The 22,991-nt window shown below is 39.7% G+C and overlaps 2 protein-coding genes across 3 annotated transcripts in view; one reads left to right on the top strand and one right to left on the bottom strand.

The window, feature by feature from the left end:
- The window catches only part of LOC108776639 (ly6/PLAUR domain-containing protein 6), a 24,813-nt gene extending 16,109 nt beyond the window's left edge, over nucleotides 1-8,704 (bottom strand). Inside the window, exon 1 of one of the 2 annotated variants that reach the window (XM_018543317.1) lies at nucleotides 8,302-8,704. The gene's annotated coding sequence lies outside the window, so the exon portion shown is untranslated. Of the gene's footprint in view, nucleotides 1-6,688; nucleotides 6,765-8,301 lie in introns of those variants that run through there. The other variant, XM_018543318.1, reaches the window with a different exon arrangement.
- Nucleotides 1-21,660, top strand: part of LOC108776632 (uncharacterized) — a 44,114-nt gene extending 22,454 nt beyond the window's left edge. The window contains exon 3 of the mRNA XM_018543305.1: nucleotides 21,603-21,660. Within this exon, the coding sequence (XP_018398807.1) occupies nucleotides 21,603-21,660 (58 nt within the window). The remainder of the gene's footprint in view (nucleotides 1-21,602) is intronic.
- The last annotated feature ends 1,331 nt before the right edge of the window (nucleotides 21,661-22,991 follow it).

The raw sequence follows: 22,991 nt of genomic DNA, 5'->3' as shown, positions 1-22,991 counted from the left end.
GGGGGGGGGGGGGGGGGCAAAACTTGCGCCCATCTCGAGCCCTTTGTTAGATCGGAGCAACCTGCAAAAAGTACGATATCTGCGATGAAAGATTAATGCGCGCAATTATGAACTTGGGACACTGTAAATTAAACAAAAAACCGGACGCCGACAGGGTGGGTATCTGTTACGTCGAAAGTAATTTACAGAGTGCACAGGTTTGCCATTATTTCGCTCGTAGTTATTATTCGCACGATACTCGCGCGCAGTATCTATACGGTATCTATCAACCGTAACGCGTTGATACGCTTACGACAGTATCAACGCGCCGCAGTTAGCGCGAACTGAAGCGACGATAATTATCGGAAAAAGTTAGTATCGTCTGGATTTGGCGAAAAAGGGACGAGTGGTAATGGGCGCAATGTTGCAGCAGCCATCCTACGGGTTGCTGAGAGATCGCGCGGCGCGGCGCGGCGCGGCAGCGGTGGCGCCGGTGTCTGAAACCCACTTTCAGTTTAACGCGATTGTGCAAAATCAATTACCGCAGAGTTCGCGTAATATACGAGCGAAGTTTACCGCCGAAAGTGTCCTCTCCTCGCCTAGCCTCGGCGGCTTCGACCCAAGTTGTCGGGTGCCCGGCACGATCCCAAACCTCCGATTCCGCGGGACCTTAACTTACGAAATTATAGCTGCCCCGGTCACAGATTCTGTGGACCGCCGCGAAACAGCCGTGGAAACAGCCATGGGCGTCGGAGGGGTGACCGCGGCCGCGGCGACTCTCTCCGCGACTTTGCGTTCGGGGCGTCTCTCTATATATATATCTCGTTTAATGCCCGGCACTCCCGCAAATTCCCTTTATTGCCGCACTTGGCCGATACGCGCGTTCCAGACTGCGGGAACACAGAGAGAAAACGGGGCAAAACGATCCCAGTAGTTCGCTTAAACGAGGTGCATAACCGAGAGCCGCGCGACGACGACGCCCGACGTCCTGCACTGATTTCCAAAGAGAATCTGCTTTAACGGCAATCCCCGCCGCTTTCTAATATGCTTTGGTTAATCCTAAAAATTGGATAAACGTTACCCCGCGCGGTTATTGAGAATATAATGGAGATCCCACGCTCTCGCGCCTATGCCCTCCGGATATCGCGCGTATAACGGGGGATGTAGAAGATCGAACACGAGGAGAGAACACGGAGTACAAAACGGCCGTAACGGCCGCCACCGACCGAGGGGATGGTCAGCAATATATTTTGTAATTTAATTACGAGGCTGTTACAAATTTGCTTTCCCTTCGGCGGAATTTTTTTTTTTTAAAAGCCCCCAGCATATTGCACGGATAGACAAATCCCTTTTTTACTAATCAAAATTTGAACTATCACGACGACCAAATTCATGGAGTTATAACAATGATACTGCGCTTGAAAAAAAAAAAAGTGATTCATTTTCATCGGAGTAAAATGTTCTCTTTTGTTCGAACAAACGGCCACAATTGTACCCCCATCCCAATTTTTAACCTTTTGGAGCTTAATAAAAAGATCGGAGATGTGCTATGGGAAGTGAACCGTAATCCACTTCGGCTTTTCATTACAAGCCTGTTAAAACCTCGCTTTCGCACTTTACCCTCAGGATTCTTTTGTAAGGTGCCGCACATTATACCACGTGTACCGCATTTGAATGTGAAATTCAAATTTTTTTCACCGTAATTAACAGCGGTTTAATTAACGGTGTCTGCAAAGAAAGAATAAACATTCTTTCATCGCAACTTTGTCCGTTTTGTTAAATTAAGATCTTTGTTTATCGAACACGAGCTATTATTTTGGATTCTGTATTTCTTTTTATTAGGTACATAGAACTCGAGTTGTCGTTCCCGTTGAAGTTGGATGTCCGGTACTCGATTTTAAAATTTAATTATGGATCCTGTGCTAGTTCGTATTCAATCGCGTTCGTTGTCGTGTCGCATATGGTTTTCCTTCCGTTAATAACTCGATGCGTGATGATTGAACAATAAACGGATCTATATTTGTAAAAAAGTTTACTTTCCCAAACAACGAATTTACGTTGTTTATAATTTAATAACTGTATTTGTTAAAAGTATACTTAACGTTTAACGTATAAATAATATCATTAATATTTTGTCATATTAAAATCACTCATGTATATTTAACATAACGAATCGTTCTCGTTCTCGCATTTCAGATTGTCCTTCCTTCACAAAAGATCGGAAATGTCATTTGTCCCCCAACGGAATATAATGTATTTGAAAATTTAATTACGACTCTGTAACAATTTCGTTTTCGCTGCTACGAGCATTTTCCGAAAGTCCGATACGTTGTGTATTTATTTTTCCAGACAATGTATGAATTTTTACTGCTCACGAATCATATATCACGTGTAAACAACAGTAAGCGAGAAGAAATAAGAATTTACCATCGATAATATGATATTGCCACATAAAATCAAAATCAAGTTTCTCGTTAAAATGCATCAGATTTATATTGCTTTCGTTATTATTAAATTTTTCATTGTTTATGAAAGATTAAAGGTATTGTTTTATATCAGAGTTAGTTGGCGATCCATTACGTAATTTAATTATGAGTTACTAGCTCGCTTTAAAAAGGCTTTTGTTACCCCTGTAATAGATCCTGTAAATAAATGAGTTAAATTTCCTCTAATATCTTGCTCTCCTCGTCCTTAGCCAACGAAATCCTTCATCGCTCATCGTCTAACGTACGTCGTCGTTGAATTATCACCATTCCTCTTTTTTGTCGCTTTTCTGTTACTTATATAAAGGATTGAAAATGCCGTTCTGTGGCAGCGCGTAGCACCGTTAAAGCCGAGGAAAATTTATCGCGACTACAAGTCGCAGGTCGCAGCACAGCCATCCCAGCCAGTGGTGCCAAGGGGTGTTACTTTATTTCATGTAGGGGCGCGTGTAGGTAAGTTCCTTGCACACGTGTACGACGCGTGTAGACGTGAACGTCGTGGCCACGGAGTCGCCATAAATTCAGTCGTAGGATTTCGCCAGGCCTGGAGAAAAGGGATCCGGTCCTCTTAGCCTTAGCGAAATTATGTTATTTGATTTAGAGAACTGATAGTCGGCCGAGAGGAGATCGACTGCGCGCCCACCGTTGGCCGGAAGTCGATGAAGTAAATTAAACGTAGTAAGAGGGGAGGAGTAAATGCGATAGTGGTTGTTTCGGAGGATCCTCTCACTCTCTCCTTCTTTCTCTCTCTCTCTCTCTCTCGCCCCGATAATTCTGTCGGGGAAATGGGAAAGAAAAGGGACGAGCTCCAAGCCGATAATTCGGGGAAGGTAGTAGATCTCAGGGAAGAGGTAACCGAGGATCCAGAAGAGACCATAGGAGAAGGCGTTGATATCATCTTTTGGAGAACGACGCTTTTAATTAATTTGCGGGAATGAAGTCTCTCCCTTCTCCTCTCGGTTTTTCGCGACTGTATTTATACAAAATCCTGCAGGCAGGCAAAGCGTAGATTGCTGTTTTCAGTTTTGGAAGATTATCGACCGCGCGCGATACAATCTTCTCCCGCGCGCATCTTCCTTCTTTTGCAACTTTTATAATTGTCGCGAACTTCGTTTACATGCACCAAGTCACGCGATCAAAGGAGACGGAAAAGGGAGAAACAAAAAGAGAGAGAGAGAGAGAGAGGGAGAATACGGATTTGTCTTTTGCGATTTATTCTCGTAGGATAAAACTTACTGGACGAACTTTCGAATAACTTACGGTCGTCTCCGATAAAATATGCTTTCTGGAGATGAAATATATGCGCTGGAAATCCCGCCGCTTATCCTCCCCTCAGCAGCGAAATGTCCGAAACTTTTTATTTCCTTATGAGCTTTTTATGAATGCTACAACATTGGCCAGATCAGCGAAGTTATTTTCCGGAATAACGACATCTTCGCCCCATGTCCGATCGCGCGGAAAAAGAGCGCGCGCGGGACGACGACACGCAGAAGCGTCTTGCGGAAGCCGGCGCTTTACGAGCGTGTCAGTCAGCTATTTCGCTATCGACGTGAAACCGCGAAAATGCATTTGTGGTGCCGTACACGCTACAAACGCCCACGTGACGCGCTCTCGATCGTCAAAGTGCCGCGTTAGGAAAACGGGGGGGTGGAGGAGAGGGAGGAGGGGAGGGGAGCGAGTGTGTACGAAGAGGGTACACTGAGAAAAAAATGCTGTTGTGATTCAATTAAAATCTCTATCACGGACTGTCACTAACATAAGTAATTAATTCAAGTACATTTTTATTGAGACACAAAACCTTGATTATTGAAACAATAATAAAAGTTTTTGTATATCAATAAAAATGTACATGAATTAATTACTTATGTCAGTGACAGCCCGTGATAGAGATTTTAATTGAATCAACAGCATTTTTTTTCCTTAGGGCCTCTTTCACCAACGCCGATTAACTTAATCGACGATTAGTCCATTGGAATTGACCAATCGCATCTGTCGTCAAAACTAAATGATAAATGCGATTGGTCAATTCCAATGGACTAATCGTCGATTAAGTTAATCGGCGTTGGTGAAAGAGGCCCTAAGGAAAAAAATGTACGAAATTAGTGTACGAGAAGGCAGATTGCCTTTGACGCGAGCAATAAAGTAACACTGTATGTTTCGCATGAACCCCTCCTTTCTACGACTCGCGCGGCGCGTCTGGATCTCGTCACCACCACTTTATACATCCGCACGCGAGGGTGAATAAAACGGAGGCTAACCGCGTCTCTGTGTGCACACAGTAATACGATGCACCGTACAGGATGCAACTTATCGCGCCTAAAACACACTTGTGTATGCCTCGCTCGTTCCAGTCTCTTGTTCACCGTACATCGCAAATGAATCAACCCAACCCGACTACTATTATCTCGAGCGACTTGAGGAGCAATCGGATGCTGCTTGTAATTTTAGGAACGCTTTTTGGAAACTGATAATTAGCCGATAATCTCTCACCGAGAGAACTTCGGTCACGGTCTGGCGGCTACTTAATTGTGTGCTCTGCTATTTGTAACTTGCGTTTCCGACCCTTTATGTCTTTGCAGCTCACTCCTCCTCCTCGCATCTCCTATCGTCTCTTTCCACCCTAGCTCTATTCACTGCTAACCTTTGTTTCTATTCGCCGACCAAGTTGGTAGAATCTATGGAGTTATCGCTTTCTCGCCCTCCCCCCGTTACTTGAATAAACATTTCCAATTTTGCATTTGTAGATCAGGCTTCTTATGTAAAATATTTTCAACTTTATAGATCTTTCGCTGAGAGTTCCGACCCTTATCATACACGATGACTTTCTTTTCCTTTACGCTGTTAGATATCGAAGAAATAATAACAATTCAATTTTTTGAACTATACATAACAGTGTGTTTTTTTAACTTTCACGTGCAAAAAATATAAATATCCATTTCTGTGATTAATTTCAAAGGAAACTTCGTCCATATTAATATATACACAGGTATTTAATGCATTTAATACAAAAAATATTATAGTAAATAACTAAATTTCTCACGTCAGTCAAATTTAATACATTTTTTTAATTAAATTGTTTAACATTGTTTTAGTTAAATTAATGACGTTGAGTAGAAACAGTGGCGACATATAGAAACATGCAACATGTAGAAGAGACAGTTAAATCAGTTATGATACCAACACGAAAGTTGTTTATATCTTAGAAACGATTGAGCTTTCGATTTATGTTTTCTATAGGACTTTTTTTATTCGATATTGTATGTACCGTATAAACGCTGAATAGTTTTTTAACAACCTGTATAAAAAAATAGCACGCTGCTCGAAAAAACGTGTCGCGTCGATAATGTGTTGCAAATTTCCAGTGACATTCATCGTTTGAGTATATACTAGTAGAGGGCTATATTTTGATTACTTTTAAACAAAGTTTCGACTGTAATTTTTCCAATTTTGCATTTTTATGAAAAAAAAAATTTGTGAAACTTTTTTTATTTTAAAAAGAACTACCGTGGAATTATAAAAAATGCTACTGAAACTGTCATTATTTATTTCATATGAATAGAGTATTGTGCCAACTTCACGGATATCCCAAAAAAATGTTTCGCATTTTTTTACTATATTAAAAAATTAAAATCGAAAAAGTATAAATTTGAAAATTTGGTTTGTAAACTTTGCGAATCTATGATACTTCCGTTTGAAAAAGTACAAGAAAAAGATAATTATTTCCACTTTTAGCTGCAGATTCCGTTAGTATGCCACTCGGGTTTCACCAATACCTATATGTGACTTGAAAATAAAATTCCAACAATTATCAATTTTAATATACAAAAACTGTCTGTGCGAAACGTTTGAGCACGAATCGCGCAAGCCACGGCAAGAGGAGCGCTTATCTTATACGGCGTGTATTTTTTTCCTTATTCTTTTTTTGCTCTGTGGAGCACGTAGAGGCCTGTGGAAGAGTGTAGTTACTTTGCCCTTATATAAATGCTAATATAAATGCTGTATATCGCCTCCCTCTTGGACGATGTATCTTTGATAAAATTACAGTCCCGCTACGTCCGCCCCGCGCGTTCGCAGCGACTTACACAGAACAATTTCTACAAAAGATTTTGCATGCGAGGAATTCGTTATTCTGCGCCTGCGATGATAAGTCGATGATACACCGAAAATCAAATTTTCATGCAACCTTCTGCGGTTATACGTGCTTTGAAAGTTTCGGTATCGCTCACCTTCGTTTTTTACCAAGTTAGATATACCTCCTCGTCGTCGCTGCCGACGTTGATTCCCGAGATGACGCTGAAAAATATGTTGACTTGTTCCTCAGCTGGAATTTGCCTCCGTCGCGTTTACCCCCCTGTCTTTTCACTCCGCTCGCTTTTCTGCTCGCGACACCTCGCTCCGCCGACGGATCTCGCTCCGTTCGGATTTCGCTTCCGGGCTACTCGCGCGCGCGGAATCTTGCCGGCGCGCCCATATAAATGCTAATGTTATACATTGACGTGGTATACGACCCGACTGGAAGAAGCTCTACAAATTTTGAGCCGGATGTAATCCATCTCACGGTATTGCGCGCGGTAGTACGATCTGTGAAGATTGATCGGCTCCAATCTTCTGGGATGATTCCATCTGGCTTTAATTAACGGGTGGTATAGGACAGAAGAATGCGATCTCTGATTCGGCTCAAATATTTAAACGTATACACGCACACGCGGATTGTGCTTAACGATACCTTTCACGCCAAAATTCCCGGAAAAAGTTCAGCCGGCCGTGATAAAAACAAAAAAAAAAGCATAACAAGAGACACAAAAATCTAGCCACGTTATATTAATGGTTGAGGAAAACTGAGAGAGAAAGAATCTGACTTAATTAACTCAATATAAGTGCCTCATATATACGCGTATAGTTTCGAGTTACTATTATTTTAGGGAAACACGCGGAAATTAGTTTCTCCGTGGAAGGCAAATGATGCCATAGAATAAAGAAAATGCTGCTACGTGAGGCGTGAAAATTCGGAGCTCGACCTCGACGAATCTTTTCAACCGAATCAAAAATAGAGAGATCGATACGTCTCGTCTATCTAGCATACCAAACACATCGAGGAAAGGCTAAAGCGCGTTCAGTTCCTCAACCATGCATCAATTGTCTCGTATAATTTGAAAGAAACTTTTTCTATTTCACTTGGAAATTGCGTTTATACGCGGGGACGTAGACAGGAGACGCTGTCGCTATATTTGAAGAGCTTGAAGAGTATATATGACCCGAGAGATCGCATTCTTCTGTCCTACCTGGTTAATTAAAGCCAGATGGAACACGCACCCGCGTGATCGGTCGATTCGACGCTAACCGCGCGTTGGATTTCGCACCAACATGCTCCGGTTTAGGCGATACGCGTGCATCCATTACCAGCCTCCGTGATCCCCATCGATGGTCCACAGACTTGAAAAATGACCGGCGATAAAATTTCTCGAGCGCGAAGCGATAGCGTAGAGAGAGAGAGAGAGAGAGAGAGAGAGGGGAAAAAAAAGAGAAAAATAGGAAGTGAGAAAGAAAAAAGAAAGAGAGAGAAGCGTGCATCACAAGTAGTTGCTAGATAGACGAGACGTATCGATCTCTCTATTTTCAAAAAGATTTCGTCGTTCTCGAGCTCCGAATTCCTATACCTCACGTAACAGCATTTTCCTTGGCATTTTCTTTATTCCGTGGGTATCGTTTGACTTCTATTCTCCGCGGAGAGAAACTAATTTCGCTCTCCGAAATAATAGCACTTAAAACTACGCGTATATATCAAAGCGATAACGTTTCCGCAGCATAATACAACTTGGCGTTGCGCATTGCTACTTACTTGGAATATCCCAAACGCTGTGCCGAGGTGTTCATTTGTCCACACGACCGTCGTCACGATCATTACTCTCTCTCTCTCTCTCTCTCGCTCTCTTCCTTCCACTTCTCAAACGATTTCTCTCCCCGTCGTCTTCTTATCGCCGGTTTTCCTTCTTTTTTCCAAAGACACCACCTCTCTCTTCCACAATCTCGATCTCCGCTTTTCGCCACGAATACCCGTGTATTACCCGCGTTTAGTTATCGAAGAACCACGTAGCTTACACTGTAGCGGTCTACGCTCTGTGCATTGTGCGGACGCACGCATTGTACAAGTGCACGCGTGCGACACACGCGCGCGCGCGCGCACACGTATGCTTGGCTCGCCGCAAATCTCCCGCGGATCCTCGTCCACGTCGAAATGGTATGGCTCTCCTCTCCCCGCAGCGCGAGTAAACGTGTCGCAGGTTCGACCCACTTTGGAAGGCTCAATTCCTCGCGGTTCGACCTCAGCCTATACTCGCGGTCGATCGATAATTCCGATCTCGTCGATCGCTAGTCGGCACATTCTGCTGCTACGGCACGTCGTCACACGTGCCCGACCATCGCGACGGATCTCGCCGCTTCCGGGTGTAATACTCGATCTTGAAGGTAGTAGGTGGATAGAGTTTTCCAGTGAATGACGAGAGGATAACGGTAGCACAACGTAGTAGGAGACTTCGAGGCCGATCGCGACAATCACTCCTCCGTATCTGTAGACTGCGTGCCCCGCACTGATGGCCACGTTCGCGCTACTGATCGGATCACCCCCCCGAGAGCGCGAACTGACCTCGTACGTGATCGGGGGATGCGCTGCTCGGGAGGACCATGTGCCGCGCGCGCTTGGCCGATGCTCCTCTGTGTGTGCGTTCGAAACACCCTACCTAGAAGAGAGAGGAAGAGCGCGGCGTTTACGTGTGCGTCCTCGAAGAGACACGCAAGCGAGCACACACCGCGTCGACGCGTTCCATACGCCGCGTCGGTTGTAGGAGGGTTGTAGGCCGCCCGCGCGCGGTGAACGCGGTCCAGGCCGCCACGCAGTGTACTGAGCCGGTGGTGCTGAGAGCCCGGGAGAACCCGCGGGAGCCTGTTCGTGGGTGAACGAAGCTCTCCGAAAATCTGCGAAGATCCTCGATTCGATACACTCGGGGTCGCGCCACCAGCGCGCCGAAGGACACGGATGGACCACCGGGGGGACTACCTGTCGGACCAACACGGCAGCATCGCCAGCCGCACCGTCGAGAAAAGAGCGCGCGGGGAATCTTTTCGCTTCCCTTCGATGGACTCTTTGCGCTCGATAAGATTGGCGCGATCGCTCTTTTCTTTTTTCTTCTCTCCCTCATTTCTTTCCCTCCCCCCCTCCTCCTCATTCGTCCCCTTTATCTTTGCCGAGCGCAATAAGAGCTTACGTGTTCTAAAAAGACAGAAAGTCAAAGGCAGCTTATATATATATACACGTACTCGTTGTATACACGCGCGAAAACGTATCAAATTGACGATCCCTCTAAATTCGAAATCACGAGGATTACGCTGTCCGATATCGTCGTAACACCACGGTCACGGGGCGTTAAACTCACATTGGAACAGCGGTGCATCGATTTTGGATTATGGATGTTGCACGGTGAATACTCCGCAATAGGCGACATGCCGCGGAAAAATTCTCGTAGAAAGAAGAGCATCGTCCGTAAATAAAATATTTTATAAGCCGCGCGCGCTTATCAATTGCGTACGCGCGAGCAATTCGCCGGTACTGGACAAACGTTATTGTATTTATTCTACGATCAGAAAGGATAATCCTTCTACGATATATATGGAGTGTTATCCGTTGCATCCCAGATTATTCTATACGTCTTCTCGATATTCCGTGCTCGGTATTACGTCTAAAATCAATACCGATCAATGTTTTGTATGAATATGTTTGACATGTCTTGTATGATTCTGGTTTATGTGGGAGGAACTATTTTGCTATGAGATATCTGAAAATTTAGTTATGAATATAGATACGATTTTGAAAATAATTTCATTAGAAAATAATTGTGTATAATAAAAGTGTACGAGGCTAATAAGAATCAAGAAAGTTCTTGAATGTGTGACTCTTATTAGCCTTGTACACTTTTTTATTATATTTTAAATACTAAGAGTCCTGTATTTTCATTTTTAATTATGTATAACACTCTTAATGTTTAGGGGACGGGATTCATTTTTCACAAATCTTATATCTTTTCCCCTTAAGTAAGATATACTCGTATTATAATTTATTTTACTTTATTGTAACTCTAATTAATCTTGGACACTGTGTGTGTGTTTGAACTTTAATGACAATGTAATGCTGTAGAAATTTTAACATTCTACCACTTTCTCACATAATTATCTTGATTGGTCCAAACAAAATTAATCTCAAATCTACATCTAGCTTTTTTATGTACTTTAGCGAAACTGTTTTCCATTATTTGTGCAACTGCATTAAAATGTTCTACACATATTTTTTGCTTATTTTCTTCGCATGAAAAACCGTCCGGATATTTTTCCGTTTGATCGTTCCGATTATATTTTAATATTTCAAAGAGCATCTTCAGATGGGTCGAGTTACGAGATGAAATTCTGTGGATACGATAATATTCGTAACTTGCGATCCCTTTACTTTTATGATTCCGATTTCGTGTTGCTATCGCGAACCAGATCTTTTCGTCGATCGGCCACGGCGTTGACTTCCAGCAATTTCAGTAGCAATCGAGAGGAGCGCCGTTGTTACGGAATACAATCTAGAAATATGGATTCGGAATGCTGACTCGCATACCGGTCCTGCGGGGTGAGAAACATTATCCAGAACGAGGTGAATTGATCAGAAAATTATTACCTGATAAATGTTAAGAATTATTCCACGCTTATTCAATTGGAAATCCAATGGAAATGTATTGATTTGCTCTAATGTACCGAAGAGCTTTCGATTCTCTCTTTTGTTTTACCAATATTAGCATTAATGCAGGTAGAACGCGCGTAATTGATTTTATAATATTTTTCCTTATGCTGTGTCTATATAGAATATAGATTTTCTGTGTTAATGCTGCATAATTTAAGAATTTAATTGTAAGAATCGAGTCTTGAATAATGTAATTGTACACTACTACATTTGACGGTACAAAATGTTAGGATAAAGTAGATGTGGAAAGATAGTTTCAACAAAATTCGGAGTAATAACATTTTTTTCGCTTATCTTCTGACGGTTTGTACTCAATAAGGGCGAAAATTCTTGGCGAGATCGATGTAAATCTTCCGTGATATTCGTTATGCGCCTGAGAGGTGTCTGAGATTTATACGAGAGATCGGACGGGAATTAAATATTACCCGTTTTGATTATATTCTCGTAGAACAGTCACTTTGTGTGACACAGTTTTTTTTAGTCGTTCCCAAGTTCCGCAAGAACGGAGTGGTCGGTTCCAACTATTTTGGTTACGCGATGAACCTGTCCAGATAGTTCTTTTACTTTCGCATAATGAACCCTTATTCCAGAGATGAAAATTGTTAAAGATGCCTTATCTCTTTTATTTTCTACCGGTGGTACGCGTACTTGTCATCCACGAGCGTTTTCTTAGCATAATTGCTGAGATGAGGTAGAATTTTTAATAATAAGGAGGAAGGACTTTATAAAAAGGAATTTGCTATTCTTTAGGTAAAATGCATTTTAAGTAGATAAAATGTCAGGTAATGCAGAAAGAGAGAGAGAGAGAAAGAGAATGTAAATCTTGAGAATTCAGATGTTAAAACACTGGTTCGAATAACATTTTTATGTTACACGTATATTTGGTGATGCTGTGCGAGGCAAGGGTAGACGCAGTATTGATTCGAGGGATCCAAATTTCTTGGTAGGCACCATGCCACCCTCTCGCGCATCTCTGACCGCGTTTATACGCGGAAGGGTCGATTTTCTGGAAAGGGAGAGTGAAAGGGATGAAAAAGATACCTCGCTCCGAGTTTATCGCACGAGATGGGTGATGCGGTTACTTTACGAATCGAACAGTTTTGAATCACCGATGCGAGCCGAATTAGTCCGAACAGCGTCGAGCGTGCCTCGCGATCGATTAGAAATAAACCAGAGGTTTCGTACTGTCGACCTTACACCAACCTACTCCCCTTTCCTTCTCCCTCTCTCTCTCTCTCTCTTGTTTGAAAGATCCGCAACTTCCTCCCATGAGATTGGCGCATCGTCCCATATTTAATCAAGAACATCGCAACGAGCTGATATAAAGTCCAGGCTCGCTTCTAATTCGGAAGCTGACATTACGCGTGAACTGCTATGGGATTTCTGAAATTAGCCATGTGAGAGCTAGGCTGGTGATACAAATTCGAGTAGGAGATTATGCATAAGGAGTTTTGCGAACTGGCTATACACTTGCACCAGTTTCTCTCTTTCGTGTAATTAGAAAAATTAATTATCTCTTTGCAAATTTTCAACTAAGTTCCTATTAATTTCTACGAAATCTTAGAACGTTCTTTTAAGTCTGATTAAGAAATGATTAAGGGTTTACACTTTTTATTAGAATTCCTCTGTCCACTTCTTGGATGTAGGTTTCACGTCCAACAGACTTTTGATCATTTCCTGATTGTTGAAAGAGAGTTCATGTGGAGATCCTCGACCTACCTTTTGAAGAAGAACTGGTAGAGAGATCGACGCAGGACTATTGTTGTTTTTCTTCTTTTTACTTCTTTGTGCAAGCTCTTTTGTCGGGAGAGTAGATGTACTCTTTGACCTCTTCGGAGGTTGCGAGTCGTCTCGTTTGTTCAAGGGCTGCTTCTTATCCTCGCCTCACCGCATCGGGGCAAACTTTCCCTCGGGACGTTGAAACCGCTGTATGAATCGTGTCGACTGTAATTACGGCGTTGAAAGTATTAGTTGGATTCTTTCAACGAAGTTTCTCTCGAGCAACAGACAGACATGTTGCTCTCTCCCACGGGACTATAAGCGCGAACGTTTGCTTCCATCTCACGATTTACCAGATATATGTTGCAGAAACAACGGCGTATTGCGCTACTTTATAACGTCCGTTACATGATACTTCTCCTCTCCGCAACAAAAACTTTCGGACTAGACGAGAGAGTGGTGATCATTCTTACTTGACATTCTTAAGGCGTGCAATAAAATAGCTTGATGGATGGTTGCAATAAAAATGGAAATTTTAAGGAAACTGAGAAGATAACGTTAATAGAGAAGATAACATTATATACCATTCTTAATTTTTATTATATAGATATCAATTACAATATTTGTGATAGATTTGTCAACACTTCTTGTCGATTTCTTTAAATACCACAATTGTTGCAGATACGATCAATCGTATTATCATATATGGTTTGATAAACCAAAAGACCAGTTATCTCTTGTCGATATATTTCCCAATATGTATAATAGATTTTTTCTAATAAATAGAATATTTTAAATTATGTTAGAATTGCATATCTTTATTTGTGGTAATGACTGTTTGTGAAGTAGATGAGTGTAATTAAGATAAAGTTTGAATTCTTGTCAACACAGCGGGGGGGGGCAAGCTATTTTTGCGGAGCGTCGCTAACGTAGAAGTCTACACGATGGTAAGGTAGAGCTGTACCGAATGCCGGTAACAATGGTAGTTTTAGGTCTCTAATAGAATCATATAAACGATTACAGGCCCGTGTAAGCAAGGATTATAATTGACAATTTGGTAGATGGCGGCTCTAATCTGTTAACAGTGCTTCCACTGTGCAAAGTGAGATACGAAAGTGTGTCTCATCGCGACACCGGTTTGTCAAACGGAATTTCATATCGAGATTATAGGAACGCAACGCGGCACTTCAAAGGATTTTATGTACATACGCGCATAATCTATCGCTTTTCGTTGAAAGTTTAAAGGATCCTTTTGTTAAACCAAAAATAATTTTTCGATGAGCTGAACAAAAGTATAATCGCAGCCGTTGGGTATTAAGAAATTTTTTCCAACATTTGTTCAAACAGCTACGTGATGTAAATCCGGTATACATACGTATAAGTGAGAATTTCTGATCACAGTGGAAACGATCAATCATTACGCGATGATTATATATAATGATAAGCTGCCATGTGTATCCTAAGAATATTCAATGCCAAGACTCTTAAAGTAGGCGGTTCCATTTGATGTGAATATATATACTCCTCGTTGCAATAAATAACGTTCTGTGCTTCCTAATTACGCTGTAATCCAACGGATAGAATTTTCGTACAATGTGTTAAATTAATTCCTTTGGCACGTATATTTAAAAATTTATCAAATACTGTAATAAAATAAAAAATAAAACAAGGCCGTCGAGTCTTACATTTTTTTTCTTTAAATCTCTAGATAAATCGAGAAAAATATAATTGTGCTTTTAACGCAGCTCTCTCGATTTCAACGTCAAAAGCCAAACAAACGGAAACAATGATGGCATGTTCGCCTCCATAGTAGACCTTCGCAATTTGGCATCCATAAATCAATTAATTTTAGCTGGTTCGATACGTGTATTGGAATTAATTTAAATTCTTTCGGGAGTCTTTGGGATCGTCGCGCGCGATTTGGTTATAAATACTGTTAAATATCAAAGAAGCATTGGTAACTCAATATCTTAAATTATATAACATTTTAACTTCCACGTGTGTTATTATAAAGTGTAAATTAAACCATTGTGATTTTTAATAATTGATGTTCATATTAATATACATAATTCACACTTATTAGTAAATAATAAACTAAATTAAAGTAAAATTTAATATGTTTGGAGTTTAAATATTTAATTTTATGTTGTATATATATATAATTTATTTAAACATATTAAATATGCTCTACACTGATTCAATGAAGTAACAACTTATTGAATCGGCTTCTTTATAGAAATGATTGAAAAGTAAATTGGATATATTATAATTTGACATTATGAATTTAATAGTGAGAAGGTTAAAAGCTCGCCCCCCCCTCCCCCCCCCCTCGATATTGAGCGACGCTTAACCGATTGGTGGGGACCGATTGGTGACTTACGGAGTCTTGGGAGAACTTTGCCACGAAAGAGACAGACGGGGAGGGTGGCGGGGGGGTCGGGGAATGAAGGAAAGCTCAGCAGACGCCAACTTAAGTATTTCTGATCGAATTCCAAATGGCCGGTTCGTCGTCCGGTCGATCGGTCGGGAAGAATTCAAACCATGACGAACAAATGGACGAATCGTTCGTCGGTTCATTGCTGGGGGGAAAGGGGAAGGATGGAGAGGAAGAGGAGGAGGAGGAGGAGGGAGAGAATAGGAGAGAGGGCGAAATAAACGTCGGTGAAAATCGCGGCGCAAAAAGCTGACTGGTGTTGGCGCTAGCTAACCGTTCGAGCTAATCGGCTCGCGGGTCGATCGATGAACTCTTCAGATGCGAACCGTCACTTTTCTTCTTTTCGGTGACGTTCATGAGTGAATGACTCGCGTGCAGACATACAATTAGCGGAGAGAAACACGATTTTTACTCTTTCTTTAAACGATAAAATACTCCGCAGGATCGTTCATTTAGACTCACTGTGATTTAAGCGGCCGCGTTTGATGTCTCGTTAAAGGGGTCGCATTTCTGTCGCATTCCTCCGCCTTGTCATTTGATTCATGTATCAAACACTTCATCGTTGTTTGAATTTGACGTAATATTCGTTCTTGTGCTTCACGGACCGTATTATGTTACCGTATCATTTGAGAGTCAAGCGGAGATAATTTCGTTTATCGTCGCGATTACCAATGGCATTATTTATAAATCCGATATAAATTTTACAAGCTGTTGATATTTTAATCGATATTAATATTAATGGCATTGTGCGTTCGAGCGATAATGCATACATCGACACCCTCGTAACGGGGCCGCAAGGGATTTTCTTTGTTCGTTGCAGCTTCTGTCGTATCATCTGAGAGCAGCCATTAGCGTAGGAAATAGCGGATAAAAAAAAGTGCAAAGGGTATTATAACGCGGAAAGAATATCATGGAACGTGATTGCATTTGTTATTAATAAAACATACATTGTTTACGCTAATTGGATACTTTTTGTTTCTACAATTATTCAATAAAAATTTCACTTACGTGCAACTAACAAGGTGATGAACAAAAAAGGTTTATATCGAAACGAAGAAGAAGAATGACCATTTTGTGTCCCATCGGCTTGTAATGACCGCTACAAAGCGCATCGCGTGCAAGCTAATGAGAGTAATCACTTAATAAAGGCGGTCCGGCATCGCGTGACGCTCTACGCGTATAACCGAGAATCAATATTTGATTTTGAGGTTTCTCCACACGTTCCTCTTTCCATCCTTTATTTTTCTCTTCGCGCACTATTGGACGAGAGGGAAAATAACCGATACGAATGGGCAGCATTTTGCAGGAATTACAACTATTTTACCGCTCACCGAGCAATCGAACGTTCCGTACGCAATCACGCGAATGTGTGAATTGAGAAACGAGAATCGACGGTTATTCTTACACGTATAAATATTTTTAAAGACATTTTTCCGGGAACTTAAATTACACTTGAATTATTTTAACAGTTACTTTTATTGTATTTTAAAAAGAGTTGATTGTATAGCCTTAAATTTAGTTTAATAAAGGCAAAATGAAAATTATACCACTTTTGTCTGTCTCGTTCAATTTTTACACGTAACATAAACGAATGTGTTTTCTGGAACAAAAATAACTTGTATGAATTACACTGTTAAATTTTAATATATTTTTATTGTGTTTAAAAGTTGACATCGTGATCTCAAGTTGATGGATAGAGGGCAAAAGTGTACTTGTCTATTTTGTTCTACTTTAACATGTATAACATAACTGAATATCACTGCTATATCCATTAATATACATAATGTATAATAGTGTCGCTGAAACGTTTGACAACCCGTTGTCCCCGTTGTTCCAAGAAATCGGACGCGCATCGTCGCTCCCGCTTTTTCCAATTCTATTTCCTGGCGGTTGACTCTTATTCGTACGCGGTTTTTATTATTCCACGGCGATGAGATCTGGTAACGATCAGTTCCCACATGGTGGAATTAGCATCCTGGCGTCATCAGTCACTCGTTTTGACACACCGAAAATAAATAGTCCGGCCATGCGGAGCGAGAGAGGCAGGGAGAGAAAAAAAAAGAGGTAACGCAGGACTCGCAGTTTTCTCGTCCCGTCGATCTCTCATTGCAATCGTCGATTTCTGCTGTACTCTGATACGTACGACGAATGCTCGTGAAAGCCCGTACGCGGATCGCGCGGTGCGAATTTTCCACGCGTGATCGCGCCTCTCCATCGATCAAATTCGGCGACGCTCAAGGAAACGGCGAGAGCAGCGTTGGCCGAGTTGGTTTCGAGTGGTTGCGATCGAGTCCAGAAATCCATTTGTCATCTCGTGCGTCAGGGGCCCCGAGACACGATCATTCGCTTCCGAGAGGAGACGGGTCTTTTTTTTTTTTTTTTAACGGGAAAGGTCGCGAGACCCTCGCTACGACGAATTTCTACGTTTCTCTTCAAAAACGGGTTTTAATCGACAATTTTTTCTACCGTGGCATCGAACATGAGAACAGAAAAACGATAGGTTGCTCGATAAACGAGTTATCGAGGTATCTGGACATTTTTGGAAAACGGCAAAACCATAAAATCAAATAAAATGTTACGAAATACCATGGAAAGTATATGGTTGCAATACCAATATCCCATAAGAGCCCTTTAGATTTTTTCGTCTATGTTTTAACCTAATATCTGTTTGTATGAAAAAATAAAGCAATTATGTAATATTAACGGAAATATGTGCATTGTTGCGCGGCTACGAAGAAAAAAGCATAAATGTGGTCGCAAACAATAGTAAGAAAGGGGTAGTATATAGGGAAAAAGGGACTCAAATGGGGAATGGGGTACCAGGTGAAAATCAAATTTTCATCCAACCGGTCCGTACAAAATTCTAATTTGACGTCTGAAACTGACGACTGAAGGGGTAAAAGTGCGAGAAGGGGTGATTATTTCACCCCTTGGGAAAAGATTTTTACGTATAATGCGCGTACCCGAAGCAACGTGCGTCGCGGGTGAAAGGGTGAGGCCTTTACCGCGGCGCAGAGGGGTGAAATTGTAGAAAATGATAAACAGGATGAATCTTATTCAAATAGAGAGACAAGATCCTGGATTTAAGCAGGGAACCCCCTGGGTATCCACCGGGTGCCTACCAAGAACCGCGGGCATATACCTGAGTCCTGGGAAAAAGGTACGGGACTTTCAACTTTTCTAGCGTTTTTTTACGAAGCATCAAGGGCTCAAATAAAGTGGCGGGATTTAAATAAAGAAGAGAATTCTATCGCTAAAAAGCCCACCCGTTGTCTCCTTCGCGTGGCAAAAAAATATGTGAATAAAAGCAGAATAATATTCGTGAATTAAAAACCGTCACTCTTCATTTTGCAAAAGAATGTAATAATGCAAACATACCAAAATAAAATTTATTTTATATTTCTAATGCTATTTTTTACAAATATTTTTAATTATAAATGTTTAACATTGCTATTTTTTTTAACAATCGAATATTTTAAACAATTTTATTTGGCACATAGACAGAACGATATTACCCAAATATTTTTTAAATACAAACCTGAAAATAAATTTTGTTAAATCACACCAAAATAATTATATAGAACGTTCAAGTTGATTTCTAGAATATCAATATCTGTTACAGCATTGTTTATTATGTTTGAGTTTACTACAGAAAAATCTTTTATTTCTTGTATTTTTCGTATCGTTTTTTTCTTGTATAATCGTTAGAATCCTGATATTTCTTGTCGTTTATATAAACTTGATCAACAATACCAGAGCGAAACCGACACCGAGGCAGGATCAGCGACTACTCGCAGACAGTATCAAGATCTAGCGTCAAACTCGATCAAAAGCCGTGAGCTCGTAAACCAGACTCTCGCTCGAGATAGCGTTCACCGATCGGAGCGAGAGAAAAAGAGAAAGAAATTAAGTTAAGGAGAGAGAGAGAGAGAGAGAGGGAGAGAGAGAGAGACGCATCGCGTCGGCCGCGAAGAAAGGAGAAACGGGGAGCGGTGACGCGATCCGAAAATCTCTAGTGAAAATACAGCTGGTATTTTCTGGTAGTCAGGTAACGGCGGGGTTCCGTCATTCTGGAAGAAGTTGGCGTCGCGGGAGGAAGAAAGGAGAATAGAGGCGAACGGGGGGTGGGGAATAAAAAAGGGGAGAGAGAGCACGAGATGTCATCTCGCACAATTTTTTTCTGTTGTAATCGCAAAGATCGCTTCACCATTCAAGGGTTGCACGCTGCTTCAAAGGGTTCTTGCGTACTGGAAGGGTACGATATATCCCTTCCCTCTCGCCGTTGCGTTGGCTCGCTCGCTCTTTTTCGTTCCTCCTCAACGCTACCTGCCCAACTGTTTTCGGTTCTCGGGTTACTAAAGACGCGGAAATCCAGAAATCGCGAAGGGCTCGGGAGCAGAAGAGCGAGACGAGAGACCCCTTTTCGTGGGGTTGCGTAGGGACTGTGAATGGTCCCGCGGAAAGAACCACCTCCTTGTCCTTCCTCGCGACGGTCCTACTTCGTCAAGATCCCTTCCTCCGCATATTGCGGCTCCTCTCTTCTCTTCCACGGATGTACCGGGGTCCTTAACCCCTTTCTTCTATCAGCTGCCGCGCGTAACAGCTGTACACCCTGCCGCGGTCTTAAAACCTGTGTTTCTAAGCACGATTGTGCGTGGGTATGTAACCGTTCTCGTAGCATATCGCGTCATTGATACCGATATTTACGCTTATAATGCTCTTTTCGAGAGATATGTATACTTATATGACAATCTCGATTTTCAAAATGCACACCTTTGTTAACATTGTCACTTTATTTGACTAATTGTAAAATTATTATTTTACATACATATGATGTATTTTTTGTTTAAGCAAAATGAGAGATGGTGATTCTACATAATTTTATGTTTAGTTTAATTTTTTTTTACAGTTACTTGTTTGGAATATACATAATTGAGAAAATACGATTGCGACTGATTCGACTAATTATTCTGATAACATTGTGTGCTAAAATAAAATATTCTTTATATATTTTGATAGAAATATATTTTTTAATTTATCAGTAAATTTGTGTCATAACACTTGATTCTAATTGGTATTTTATTAGTTTTAATTGATACGATCGTTTTGTTTTGTAAATATGGATGCAAATATTAAATTTGTATTTATATTTTTGCAACAACAAAACAATCATATCAATTAAAATTAATATTTACAAATTTAATATTTGCGAATTTAATATTTGCATCCATATTTACAAAACAAAACGATCGTATCAATTAAATTTGCAATACCGGAGATTTGAACCAAACAGGGTTTGCTCAAAAATAAAAATTTATTTTTATTTAGACCTTAAAAAAGTTTCAAACTAAATACCGATGAGAATAAGCCGGAGTCACGCTGGATCTTGAATGCTTCTAATATAATTTTCGTGTGAATTTATATACTACGTATGTAGATCCCTAAATGCGCGCCGAAATTTTTTCAGACTTACAACGCAAACTAATAAACTACTCCTATCACGAGTTAAATTGACTAACGATCTAACAATTTTGATGTCTATAACATTTTTGGATCCTAATAATATATTAAATGGTATATTAAAAATCTGTAAATAATTTAATTATATTGCGAAAAATATTACCTCGGCCGAAAATCGAACCCGGATCGCTTGCTTTACGCGCAAGTGTCCTAGCCAATTAGACTACCAAGCTTAATTGCGCAATCTGACGGTTGAGATCAAGTGTTACATATCTGCAAATTCGCTTCAGTAATAATGGAGATCTTGTGCACTTATTTTTTGCTGGTTACCAGTTTTATACGTATTTTTTATCTCTTAACGGATTATATACAGATATAAATGATAAGAATACCAATTTTACAATATTATACAATCTGACTTTTGAATTTTCATCTTTTTGACTCAAAGTATGAAGAACACAAACGGAATAATTTTTGAAGGATAACGAATTTTGTATAACGAATTTATCTGTATTTACTGTAAATGAGAATGATCCGATCGGAGTCGAAACGTCTGTAGCTACATATATTATTATTATATTTAAAGTTCTTTTGGTTTTGTTATATATTATCGGCTCTTTGCCCCCTTTTTATTTATATTGTTATATATAAATAATTTTAATGTTTAATAAATTACATACATTAAAAGCTAGGTATATATTAAACATAATATGTTTATGTAAATTTTATTAACAACATTATATTTTTGTTACAGATCCGAATGCGATAATGTGACTGGTCCTGAGTTAGCTGTATGGGTAAATACAATTTAAAATGTATAGTTAATAATATTTTCCCGTTAAAGTTATGTGAAATTAGTGTGATTAGTATGTAGATTTTTGCATGCAGACAAATGTTTTTACAAAGAAAACAAAGAAATTTGAAAATTGTAGTCTTTTTCTTTTAAAAAGCAAGAAAAAATTTTTTTAATAATATAATGATAATATTTATAATAGAATGTACTGAAATATGTTTCCCGACTTTATTTATAACAAATTATATAATTATAATTCTATGAATAATTTGATAGTACGGAATTCCACACATACACATTTTTGTTTATTTTTCTGATAAGTACAGAAATTTTTTGAATAAATAGTCAGCAGAAATTTACACCTCGCTTTTTAAAAACTTCAAATCTTTGTTTTACGTTATAGAAAATAACAATATAAATAGACAAACATAAAAATCGATCAAGCGTGCACTTGAGAAAAAATTGGCTGGAAATGGCACAACATTTTTAAATGGCCGCAACAGCCAATTGTTTATAGTCTTTCGAAATTCGATCTACTGGCACTGCGGATAGACTAACGTAACCAAAAACTGCAGGCTGCTGAAAGCAATTAAAAACGCTATGCTATATTTTTCCATTTCATCTGCTGTAGCAGCAAATTTTTTTTTTCAGTGTAGGAGTCGTTACGCAAATAAAAATCGTGCCAATGTAATGACATATATAATATAAAACAAATCTTTTCCCGCGAAAAAAAAGTTAATATATTCTAAATAAAAGTCTTATAAATTCTTTATAAGGATTTCATTAAAATTCATATAAAGAATTTTAAAGTCTTTATATAACTTTATAAATAAATGCGAACATGTATATATTTTTAATAATAGTTTATATTAACAACTTATTTAAGTTTAATAAGTCCTTACTAAATCTTATTAAAGTCCAATTTATATAATTTAATTAAATCTTAACAAGTTTTAAATAAATTGAATTAATATGTTTTAATAAGTTGAATTAATAAGTTCAAATATGGTCTTATATAACTTAATAAGAGACTTGTAGCGTCTCGCAGTTTTTGAACATGGCCGGAGACGCTACCGCGTCTCCTGATATGGATCATTATATGGTCCAAATTAAATCTATATAAGGTTTTAATAAAATTAAATTTATTGGAATCGTTATTTAGATCTTATTTACTATTATATTAAATTTTAATAAAATTTATATTCAATTATATTAAATCCATATACATTTTTTTTTACGGGTTAATTTATATATGTCATTTTTTATATTATATACGACTGTCGCGCTTGATTTTTATATGTCTGTACATTGTTATTTAATTTATTAGGAGTCCGTTTATTATTATATTAA

The sequence above is a fragment of the Cyphomyrmex costatus genome, unplaced genomic scaffold, assembly GCF_001594065.2.
Source record: "Cyphomyrmex costatus isolate MS0001 unplaced genomic scaffold, Ccosl1.0 scaffold367, whole genome shotgun sequence".
Taxonomy (NCBI): Eukaryota; Metazoa; Arthropoda; class Insecta; order Hymenoptera; family Formicidae; genus Cyphomyrmex; species Cyphomyrmex costatus.
Note: the sequence above shows the minus strand (reverse complement) of the source record. Positions and strands in the feature narration are given on the sequence as shown.